The sequence below is a fragment of the Thamnophis elegans genome, chromosome 1, assembly GCF_009769535.1.
Source record: "Thamnophis elegans isolate rThaEle1 chromosome 1, rThaEle1.pri, whole genome shotgun sequence".
Classification (NCBI taxonomy): Eukaryota; Metazoa; Chordata; class Lepidosauria; order Squamata; family Colubridae; genus Thamnophis; species Thamnophis elegans.
Genome location: NC_045541.1, coordinates 147,151,657 through 147,164,261, shown reverse-complemented (window position 1 = coordinate 147,164,261; position 12,605 = coordinate 147,151,657). Strand labels below are relative to the sequence as shown.

Sequence of the window (12,605 nt, the reverse complement as noted above, 5' to 3'; positions counted from 1 at the left end):
TCAACATCTGCATATATTATGCTTTAAAATTCTACAGCCTCAGACTAAATTGCTTGTATGAATTTGTTACTTTAAATCTAACCCCTTGATCAGCATAAATTCTCAGCTATTTTTTTCTGGACATTATCACAGCATAAGGTTATATGAATTTTGGACCATACTCTGCTGCTTCTGCCCTAAAGCAATAATCTTGCTATACTTCCTTAGTTTATGAACAACTTGGTTAATGCTCTGTGATGCAGTGTGAAGATCTGATCTTTGAAGGAAAAAGGTCAGAAGCTCTGCTATAAAACTTAAAGGAATCCACAATAATACATTATATTGCCATTTTACAACCAACATTTACTTATTTCAATTTTTATGTCTGCCCCTTATGCCAAAGTGATGCTGAGTGGTAAACAAGTAAAAAACATTAGAGAAGTAATGAAAAATAGATATATAAACATAACACAAATAAGAAATCAAAATGAAAAAAAGAAAACTAAGGAAAAAATAATCCACAATAAATTAATATCTCACAGGCTGAATTAACTGTGATCCCAATCCATTGGGATCTCCACCTGCATATGATTTGTGTGAAAAAGTACAAATACCTTTTAAAGCTGGCAGTTTTTGTAGTTCTCTATTACTCGTAATACTAAATTTTGAAGAACTCTGCCGTTTTTCTTTCTTTGCTGTAGCTTGTGTAGAAGTTACTTTGATTTTAGATAACTGTGTTGCAGGTGATACAGTATTCGATTTTTTGCACGAGACCTGTTTTTAAAAAGCAAAACATCATGAGACTTCTTAAAAAGAATGTTAATTAGGCAGCAACAGATTTTATTGATGCAAACTTCACTTAATGTTGTTAACAATGTTTTTCAGAAGTGGTTTGCCATCTTCCTAGAGATGAGAGAAAGAGAGACTGGCCCAAGATCACCCAGCTGGCTTTTGTGCCCAAGCCTAAAAGGAAATGGCACACAGTGATAGGAAGCAGAGTTAGGAAACTTTGATGTAAATGAACAAATGCCATATTATCGTCAAAATCCACAAGATAAAAGTTCTTGAGAAAGATGATGATGTCTACTGTTCATTTTTCTTTAGAAAAGAAGTATTTTTTATACTGATCCTATGTTTGGTTTTCTTTAAGTTTTCTCTATTCAGGATTACAAAATAAACCATCACACAATTTTGGAGATTAAATTTGTGCAAACGGCTTTTAATATATTTTGATTTCTTTTTCTCTTTTATTCATATTTTTTTAAAAACAGGCAAAGTAACTAAAGTTACTGGAAGTGTTTAATATCTATAGTAGCTGGTTTACGGTTTCAAAAAAAGTTACAACTTTAGAGGAAGATGAAAATTATGGTTGCACAGAAGCTACAAGAACTTGGTTTGCTCCTCATGCAAAATTCCAACAAGATTCAATTTTCCCAAGCTTTTTGTATAGAAATAAACCTTATAGCTCTGGGATTCTTGGTGTTCTGAGCTTGATTGTTTTCTTGAAGCTGTTTCATTACCAAACTAGGTAACATCATGAGTAGCACTGATATTACCTAATCAGTGATGGCGAACCTTTTTTTGGCTTATGAGCCATAAGTGGGGAAGCCACTTCCAGTTTGCTCGGAGGGTCGTTTTGAGCTCTCCAAAGGCTTCAGGGACCTTCAGGAGGCTTCCCTGAAGCCTAGTGAGCAGTCAAAACGACCCTCCGAGCAAACCGGAAGTCCATTCCTGAACTTCTGGTTTGCCCGTAGGGCCGTTTTTTTGCGCTCCAGAGGCTTCAGGGAAGATCATGAAGCCTCCGGAGGACCTCCGGGGGGGGGGGGGAGGCTCTTTTCGCCCTAACCAGGCGGGGAGGGCGAAAAATGGCTTTAAACAAGGGTGAACTCATCTGACAAATGGCTTTGCATGCCATCTGTGGCACGCGTGCCATAGGTTTGCCATCACTGACCTAGTTGATAACAAAACATCTGCAAGAAAGCCACCAAGTTCAAATAGCACCAATGACCCCAGAGTTTAACCCTGAGCTACATATCTTATAGCATTAAGTCAATAACACATACACTCCATTTCCAGCGAGAATAATATTTTTTTCGGCTATCTTGAAATTCATGATAATAATCATATTCAAGCCTTTATTTCTAATACAGGGATGGTTACTGTTACCCATCCTCATATTAGAAATAAAATGCTTCAAAGCTTTCAAAAATGAAAGCTCTTTTGCCTTCATGGGTTCCTTGGAAAAATGTATTTTAAAAGTGTTAACTTTCATGGAAGCCTTTCAATGTGCTATTTAAATTGAACAATTTTTCTTTCTATATATATGTTACTTTTTCATTAGTAAGTCATAAGTGCTGAAATTTGTGCCGTGTCTTGCTGTTAACCAGCTCTAGAATCATCTTTATTCTTAGTATTATCCTTAAGCCTTGAACAAAATGTTATGGAGATCACAAACCATAAGTTTCTATTTTATCATTCAGATTTCATCTCTGCCTTTTGATTTAATTTTTTGTTTCATATTCTCTTTAAATCAAATCAACTTATCTTCCAAGGTGAACTTTTTGGGAGAATGCCCAGAACACATTCTCAAAAGCACCAGTGATTCAAAGAAGATAGGGATCCCTGCATTAGGGTACCTATTTCAAAACTATGACTTTATTTTCACAATAAACCTAGATATCCTCTGGTCATAAAAACTGAATAACCTCCAATGGAGGAAACTAGATTTACAATATATTAAATTCTGGCATATACAACTGTTTATAATTGTTGTGTAAACAATGAATTTTATATTTGAAAATGGGAATTTTTCTAATTTTATATGCAATATTATTGCAAACTATAGAGCAAAGTACTGAAATAATATTATTACCCGTGTTTCCCTGAAGTAAGACAGGGTCTTATTTTCTTTTGATGCCCAAAATAAGTGCTTGGCCTTATTTTCGGGGAGGTCTTATTTTGAGGTGCAGGAGGCAGTGAGCATGGCCACATCATGGCTGCTGTTGCAATATTTTCGGGAAGGATTTATTTTCAGGGGTTATTTTAGCACATGCGCTCAAAAGCCCGATTGGGCTTATTATACAGGGAGGTCTTATTTTCAGGGAAACGGGGTGTTTCAAAGTTGACTTTTTATATGTGCTCAAGAAAGGAATACTTTGAGGAAAATTCTGAGAAAAATTATTTATTCCCCAAAGTATTTCTTTTTTCCTAATCTTCAGCCATTTGAGGAAAGGTGTTTGGCATGGGTTTATAACTTAAACCCATGCCAAACACCTTATAACTTAAATTTAATAGGGATAAACTACTTAGAGATACTTAAGTTTATCACTACTTAAATTCTAATTTAAAGACTGAGGATGTGTGTTTATTTATAAGAAATAAATTACAGGTCCTGATCATTCAGTCTAATTCTTTAAAATATTAATTTCCATAACTGTGGAATTAAACTCACAACTATGGATACAAAAATGTAACTATACCAAAGCAAATATGACAATGATGAATTTGAACTCATCTTAGTCAAGATTCTACATTCTTGATCATTTGTTTTCATTATACAAGATTGGTTTGAATAATCATTCATTACTCCTATAAATCTACCATCAAACACTCAAAAAGCAAAAAAAAAGCAACTTTTCACCTTGTATTATAGTCTCCTAAAATATCACAAAAGGCTTCCAAAACAGCATGTACAGAAACACTTAATGCTCACAAAAACTGTACCATTATTTAACATAGTATATTTTTCAAATACACTTCATGGTTAGCTGCCAATATGTAATGTACATCCAAAAGAAGGGTATCATGAGAATCTTGAGAAAACTTCTACAATGGACAGTGAACATTATTAAAAACAGTACTAAGATGATACAAGAAATTACACATAGCCATAGTATTTTAGAATAAACAGTCAATAAAATCTCTTTTCAAATCAAGTTTGAATTCCAGGAACAGCATTTTTTGCAACAATATAGAAGGGTTGGGTTTTTTTTTTTACCATTTCCTTATTTCAGATTTTCTTTTCACATATCCTACTTTAATCTATAGCTTATTCTGAAAATCTCTGGTAGTCTCTCACCCAGGTTCTGACTAGATCTGACCCTTTTCATATTCTTGACATCAGCCAAGGATGGCTAGGCATTGCTACTGCTTTGACATGTTAAAGATGTAGTAAGTTGTAATAATATTTGCAATTTTCTTCTTGCATTCTGGGATGAAGAAACAATAACCCCTCTATTTTTGAATACACAAGGTCATAATTTCAATTCTGGATTTGAATTGGGTGAAACGTGTAAGAACTTGGTAGCAAAAATAAGGGGGGGAAAGTCAGCTTCATTTTAGCAAAAGTGAAGATTCCAAGATGGCCCTGATCTAATTGTCTTCTCAACTGTGCTAGTTACTAAATTTAAAAAATTAATAGACAAGATTCCAAATATTGAATAATTTGGAGAATAACAATGAGAAATTATTTATAAAAAAATAAGAAAAAGGTGCAACTCTGCCTCTATCAAGGTCAAAACTGATATATGCTGCCCAGGAAATAATGCAAATTAAAGATCACAACACTGGTTTCAGAAAATTCAATCCCTCCCCACCACTTCTTTCATAATGGAAAACATTACATAGTATTCTGCATAGTATTCTGCAAAAACATAGTTTTAATAGAAGGGATTATTTAAAATATAAACTTCCGCCCCGGACTTGAAGATAACACTTTTTCCCCATTCTTGATAATCAACATTAAAAAAGACCTGATTACTAATTAAGTTGGACAAAATAAATAATCATGTTATAATTTTATACCACACTTAACTCTGACCAATTTGTTGTGAAAAAATACACTTACACTAAATAATTGAATAAAGTAATGCTATAAATATGGATAAAAGAGTTGAAAAAGCATTTCAGTATAAAAAGTGAAATGTATGCTGGTTCAGAGCATATAAAATATGGTAAAAATATTCACAATTTTAAATATTTCCTAGTTAACCAAAGCTTTCCAGAAAAAAAAGGTATGTTTGCCATATCAGCCTAGACAAACACCAGAAGTAATATTATCCTGTATGAAACATACATTATATTACTTCAAAATGAACTGGAGATGGTGTGAATAAAAGTTCTTCAAAAATAAACATCTATCAGCTCTTGAATAGTAAGAGATTACAGGAGCTAAAAAGTAATTTAATAAGTATCCTCAAAAAAATAGCAACCAGAATATAAATGTAAAAACTTTGTTTTCTCTACCACAGGATTGCTGAATTATTTTGAATACAGTACAGAGAAAGGGCAGAATTTTTCTCTGAACATATAAAACAATATTGTGGAAATAGAAGAAAAACAGAGTTTTTTGTTCTGTTCTCAGATTGCTATTCAGTATGGGGGTAGAATTTCAGGGAGTATGATGATAATTTGTTGAAATGTGAGTAAAACATTTTCTATAAGATCTGTACTACAGAGGAACAATCTCTCTAGGGAGGTTGTGGGTTCTCCATCACTGGAGGATTTTAAGAACAAGCTAGATAACTATACTGTAAGTTATGAACAATTTAAATATTCAGATTTGTAATTTGCAGTCCCTGCTAGATGCTGCAGGAGGCAACCTGAAACTCCAGATGAAAACTATTTCCCTATCATAATTTATCCCTGACATAATGTCATACTAATATCCATGTTAATAGAAATTCCAATTCTAATATTGAAGTCTTAGTACATGATCACAAATTTCTTTCTCCTTTGCTTGTCTGGAAAAGGAAATAAAAAAAAATGATTAATGTAATATTAGATTTTTAGGATCTTGTCTAATGCATATGTAAAATATGGCAATTATAAGGCAGAAGTTTATGGTTTAATGCTTGCAAATGCCAGAATGCAGATAACATCTCCAGATGTAACCTATAGAACCCTACATTAAATGCTTTATTGTAAATGCTAAATATCTCCCAAATATGAAGTCTGCCAATATTCTTCATTCTGCACAAGAGCTCAATGGCGTCTTTGGCAGTTTGGATGTGAAAGTATTTTGCAAAGGCACATTATGTAAAGTAATCTATCATAAATAATTAGGCATTCACATCTTATGTATGAATTAATCTCTTCCTTATTACTAGCATCTTCTTAATAAATCTACTGCAAGAGAAGTAAGATTGCAGAGAAAAAGACCTAAGTAATTTCTCAGCTATGCCAGAAAAAAATAGCACTTTTTATATTTTGTGTAAGCTAATATTGGGCATCTAGAATTTCCAGGTAGCTGCCTGGCTGAAAAGATGTCCACCTGTTGATATATCCACAGGCAAAAGAAAAGATAGATCTGCCAAGGTATATATGTTCTTAGTCTGTGGAATATCAGGATATGACCCAAAGCAAGCTTGATGCTGTCAGAGCAAAAATGTAATGGCTGAACATTGGCATTCTGGGTACCTGAGAGACCGCCTCCTGCCGATTACCTCCCTCAGACCAATTAGATCGCACAGGTTGGGTCTCCTCCGGATTCCATCTGCCAGCCAATGTCGGCTGGCGACTCCCCGGGGGAGGGCCTTCTCTGTTGCAGCTCCGGCCCTCTGGAACGAGCTCCATGTTGCGATCCGGACCCTTACTACCCTCCCGGCCTTCCGCAAAGCCACCAAGTCCTGGCTGTTCCAGCAGGCTGGAGGGAGCTGAGAAGCATCTACCTCCACGGAAATTGTGAATGCTGGTTTTGTTTTTAATATGTTGTCTTTGTCTCATTCCCCCCTTTCCCTTGTCTTTTGTGAGCCGCCCGGAGTCCTCCGGGAGTGGGCGGCATACAAGACAAACAAATAAATAAATAAATAAATAAATAAATAAATAAATAAATAAATAAATAAATAAATAAATAAATAAAGTAAAAGGCTTGGAATGGGTCAATTCACATCAGAGAAACACAAGATTTTCTTTGGACGAGACAAAGAAGAAATGGAGCAGTTGAAGTCAGTGCTTGTGCACAAGTGCCAAAATGGTAAAATGATCTCAATTAGTCCAAAGCAAGGCAATAAATGGTGCTATATGGAGATCCACGTTTATGACACAATAATAGTTGCAGAGAAAAAGGAAGTTAACCTATATTTCTAAAAGTTTATCAAAACTCCCCCAAAATATACTAGTTTTAAGAGACTACCATGCTAAATAAAATAAAACAGTATCCATTATAACAGGAACATTTAGCTTTAGATATCAGAGTATGCAAAAAAGAATGTGATGACAATCCTCACTTCATGAAGCACGCAGAAATTTTCCTGAAACCAGGGCAGAGGTAGCTGCTGAACTGCTACCAAAAATTGCAGTCCTGTATCGCATCTGACAAAATAGTGTATTATAGATGTTTAACCCAATTCACCCTTACTTGATTAGTGCTGACTAAGTATTAGAAACCATCATATATGATGCCTTGTATTATGTTTTATTAGATACTGTTGAGAAAATGAAGATGATACCAGGTTTACTACTATTGGGATTACACGTCATCATATGTAGTTTCAACCCTTGTCCCACCACCCAATTGAGTTGCAAGTTTGGCTATTAAATCTACTTTTCTTTTGGTCTTAGACACCTCACATTTTAATGTTTATATAACTGTGCATGATGTCTGAAATAGTTTACTTCACTAGTGCACAAATATTTTTAGAAAGTGATATGTAAATTGAAACAGTGATCATTTATATAGATATTATAAATAAAATATGTGTAAGTTACTATTACTTGTTTTTTCTGTCCTTTGATTTGCGGACAATCTTTAGACTTTACAATCTGGCATTTTTTTAACTAACATTTGGAAGAAAATAACATATACTAGTACATTTTCAGGCAGGAAAGTTTCAGATTGCATTTACAAAAATTAGACAAAATTAACAAGGCAGAAGTATAGCACATAATAGCACCCGGTTACTTTTAAGCTGATTCTGAAGAAACTAAGCAGGATCAGCCCCGGGTTAGTAATTGAATGGAACACCTGAGGAGATCTCAGAGATCTAAACGATAGGGAAATTAGAAAAAGGGATCCCGGGGAGTTGCCAAACTCTTTTTTCATACTGATCTATGAAAAACTATATATATTCCTTGAATATACTCCTTGTGATTATATCCATATAATCACAAGGAGTCAAGGGAGACTTTTTATATAAAATAGAGACTGTAGAGAGATGTTGGTGGCAGCACTGGGGGCAAGTTAAATGGATCATGGAACAACTGAACTCCTATTGCCCTGATGGTGAACTTATGGCATGTGTTTCACAGGTGGCATGCAGAGCCATATTTGCCAGCACAGCAGTCCTCAGTTCTGGCGCGCATGTGTGAGCCGGCCAGCTGATTTTCGGCCTTCTGGAGGGCGGGGGAAGCCTTTTTCGCCCTCCCCATGCTTCAGGAAAGCCTCTGGAACCTATAGAGGGCGAAAAACAGGCCCAACCGGAAGTTCGTTCCCGAACTGCAGGTTGGGCTGTTGGGCCTGTTTTCACTCTCCCCAGGCTCCAGAGGCTTTCCTGAAACCTAGGGAGGGCGAAAACAGCTTACCTACGTAAGTGTGCTCCAGGTTGCCCAGTGAAAGAGATAAGCCTGTATGACCTTGATGAGTTTAAAAAAACAACCGTATTCTAAATTGCCTGTGATGCCTCCCTGGAATTTTTGAGGACCCCTGAATTACATGTTTTTTTTTAAAAAAAAGGCTGAACAAATTAAATGACACTGCTGGTAATAACAATTCTTATATACTACAACCTACAGTATCTCTAATTATAACTTCTAGTGAACAACTATAAAATATTGCTTGCAGTTAGAAATGTGTGGCATTTAGATATGAAGCAGGCAAGAATTTTGGATTCAATGAAGGTACCTTTGTTATACCTGTTGACAACTTCTGGGCTGTGCCTTTATTGCTTCCCAAATGCTTCTGACTGATCACAAGGTTCCCACAATACAGTAAATGACCCCTTTGTTGGATCCAGCAGAAGCTCTCCTATCATTACCCCAATTAGTTCTACTGTCTGAAGCACATCTATGCATACATTCAATTAATTCTATTATTCTTCACTCATCTCTCTCTCTCTCCCCCACACACCCTCTCCCTCTTCCCCTCCCCCATTATATCCCTCCACCCTCTCTTCCTCCCTCCCTCCCTCCCTATCAATCATCCATCTATCTATATATCTATGTATCTATGTATCTATGTATCTATGTATCTATCTATCTATCTATCTATCTATCTATCTATCTATCTATCTATCTATCTATCTATCTATCTGCATGCTGCATTTGAATATACAAGTTCTCTATTTTCATAGAACTTTAATTTCAAACTGAGCATTAGTATTCCCATATACATATGTACAATGTACAGTAGAACCTCTAGTCATGACCATAACTCACTCCATAATTTTGGTCACAAACCAATTTGGTTATTACCTGAACCTAATTTTGGAAATTTGGCATTTACAAAAAAATTTACGCAGAAGGGGAAATTGTGAATTTTTTGGTTGGAACCCGATTTGGTCGCATTCGTGAACAGAGGTTCTACTGTACTTTTACAAAAGATAAAATATGCACCATGTTTAAAATGCTTGTGTTAGAATGTTAAACCATCACTTTATCAGCTTCTCACAATTCAGCATGTACAATGCCCTGCAATACTAAATGACGTACAATTCTTAACCATTCTGTGGTTTTTTTAAGAATTTAAGAATTGCAGCTATGGAAGCTAATCTAAATATACATTCAATAGGATCTCTGTATATGCTTCTATCTTCTTAGTTCTACTCTCCCCAGCAAAAGAGAATATTTTTCTATATGAGTTGTAGAACAACAGGGAAAATATTATCAAACCCACAGAGATATTTAATGCAAGAAAACTTAACAAAGGAAAACACTGAGAAGAAACTTATGTATGGTGTTCATCCTCCTAGGTATGCATAGCACTTGAATCTGAAGCAGAAAAGCTGCTTTGGAATAGGGGTGGGCATGAATATATCTGTCAATACATCATTAAATAATAAACTTGGCTTTTATACAGTAATTTTTCTTAAACTTATAAAACACTTATAGTATATTATTGTAATAATTCTTTCAATTAAGTAAACCAATATAATCATTCCTAGAATCCATATATTAGATTAAGGAAATGTGAGAAATGGTTTAAAGTTACTCAGATACTTCAGATTGAGATGTCACAAAAGAAAAGACTTGTAAATCTTTCAAATCTTATAGAATATAGCATACTTTTCCAGTATTTAAAAACTCACCTCAATATCCAGATTATCTTGTACATCTTTGCTGCTTTTGCCACTTTTGCCTGCTTTTGGAGGTTCCTAAAATTGATAGAGATAAGAAAATTTCAAGCGCACTTAGAATATAATTTTGTTTAGAAAGTCATTATTTAGTAAACTTTAAAAATGGGCATTACATCAAACAGAATATGTGGCCTGCATTTACTTTTAAACAAGCACTAGAGTTTTGAAACCACTGTTCATTGATATAAAACATGAAATCGTTTAAAAAAAGCAAAGGCAGTAGACTAGTTCTCTTAGGTCTAAGAGAGTAAGTTCTGTTAGGCCTAATTAAATTTGTAATATGGAAAGGTCACATGAGTTCAGGTATCCTACCAAGGAGCTTCCACGTGTAGGATTTAAAAAGTTATACCAAATGATGAGTTGAACTCATATATGTGTATTTAAAACACTTCAGAATGCAAGTGCCAACAAGAACCCTAGGCCCTCAGCCAAAAGACAAATTTTCCTATATATTTATTCTTGATATTTATAAGGGCAAGTAGAATTGTAGGAAACCAGTTAAGGCCCTGTTGCATATAAAGTACTCTAATAAAAGTAATAAAATACATGTAATAAACATTTGCATTTATGAGCATATATGGAGATGCTACCATAGAATTCAACACTATAGGGTTAATTAACAAGAGAACCTCCCTGTTTCACTCAATAATAAATAATAGGATACCAGATTTTTATTTGCCAGTTAGCAGACAAAGTATGCATATACATGTGTATAATACATATACAGCCTGTTGGTATGCATACTTGAATTAATGAGCCTCACTAAGCAATAAAGTTTATTCCAAAGTATACAAGTATAGGATTGCACCACTGCCTCGATAGAATGATACTTGCACACTGCTCCAGTAGGAAAACAGCACCTTAAATCTTGCTTAATGACACTTTCATAAACAAGCCAAAATGAAACCGAAAAATAACAAGTGAATCTTGAAGTGAGTTTATTATTATAACAAGACTGATTTCCCTACATCAACCTTTGTTAGTGCTTTCCACACTTTCCAGTTTGCCAGTCTGTTGCAAGAACACCACCCCCCCCCCCAATCTAAGCATTTATAGTTTAAGTCACTTTCCAAAATAAGCCCATCCTCTTTGGTCAGTGAACACTTAGGACATCCAGAAACCATCCCAAAACAACACTTGCAAAAAAACTTGGCAGCCGTGTTAGTGTTTGTTGCAGCAAAGAGTCTTGGGGTTAAAAGGACTGTCAGATTTAAAGCTTATGAGGTGCTAAGGCTTTTCCTTTCTAAAATGCAAGACATTCTCCCTCGGGGTACAAACACGTGCTTCGTGCTCCCCCCACTCATTCCAATCAAGTCTGGAATGGGGGGGGGCGGTGAGTTTACACAAGAAATTCGTGTGTGTGAGTATATGCATAACATGAATAGTGCCCTATAAAGTACTACAGATGGGAAGGACTCCTTTCCAAGTAATACCTTCCACTCATGTGCAGGGGAGTGTCAAACCTTTTCAAACCTCGCCCAATTTCCAGTAAATCGGGACATACACACACATACACACACACAGACAGAGCAAGCATTGCAGCCCTCACTTCGGGCGCCCCCTCCCCAAGCTCCCCAGGCCCACCAGTCTGCCTCCACCCAACCAGTTAGATAGAAACCCCCAGCCCCCTCCCCCCCCCAGCCCCAGGGCCTGTTCCTGCCTGGGACTACTCCGCGGCCGACGCTGCCTCTCTCGGGCCTGACCTGACTCTTCTCCTTCTTGTTTTTATTCGGCATGGCCGACCGATTGGATGTCTGGGGGCCCGCCAGGCCGAGGAGTCGCAGCCTCCCGGGAAGGACGGTAGCTGAGGAGGAGGAGGCGTGATGGTGGCAGTGGTGCCGGCCCCGTTGCCTCTGCCTTCTTTCCTTCCCCTTCCCCTTCTCCCTTCTTCTTCAGCTGTTTCTACTCCTCCGGCTGGCCGGCCAGCCAGCCAGCCGGCTCGCCTTCCCGCCCGCCTCCCGCACTTGCTTGCTAGCTGGCTGGCTGGCTCCCTCCTTCAGACCCCGCGCGGAACTCGTCTCTCTCTCCCTCTCTCTCTCCCCCCGCCCCCTGCTCCGACTACCGGGAGCGCTGGCAGAAAGAGGAGGAGGAAGAGGAGGAGGAGGAGAATGTAGCCGCCGCCAAGAGTCCTCTTAGCCTGCCTGCTTCACGGCGGGGCTAGCAGGCTGCCTCTCCATTGGCTTGACCGCGTCACGTGGCTCTAACGTTCTTTTTCCTCCTCCCACTCACACCTTTCTCCCCGCCTCACCCGCACCCCACCACTTCTGGAGGGCGTGGTTTAAATACTGACGTTGACGTTTGGTTTCCAGCGTGAGGCGAGTGGTTGCCGGTCGGCCG

The 12,605-nt window shown here is 37.2% G+C and overlaps 1 protein-coding gene across 3 annotated transcripts in view; it reads right to left on the bottom strand.

Annotated features, from left to right (window-relative positions):
• PPP2R5C (protein phosphatase 2 regulatory subunit B'gamma) overlaps positions 1–12,358 on the bottom strand; it is a 63,318-nt gene extending 50,960 nt beyond the window's left edge. For 2 of the 3 annotated variants that reach the window (XM_032234384.1, XM_032234393.1), the window contains exons 1-3: positions 11,972–12,356; positions 10,221–10,286; positions 594–753 (exon numbers count right to left, since the gene is read on the bottom strand). In XM_032234384.1, coding sequence (XP_032090275.1) covers positions 594–753; positions 10,221–10,286; positions 11,972–12,004 — 259 coding nt within the window. In that variant the 5' untranslated portion in view covers positions 12,005–12,356. Of the gene's footprint in view, positions 1–593; positions 754–10,220; positions 10,287–11,971 lie in introns of all 3 variants that reach the window. The other variant, XM_032234401.1, reaches the window with a different exon arrangement.
• Positions 12,359–12,605: the final 247 nt, after the last annotated feature.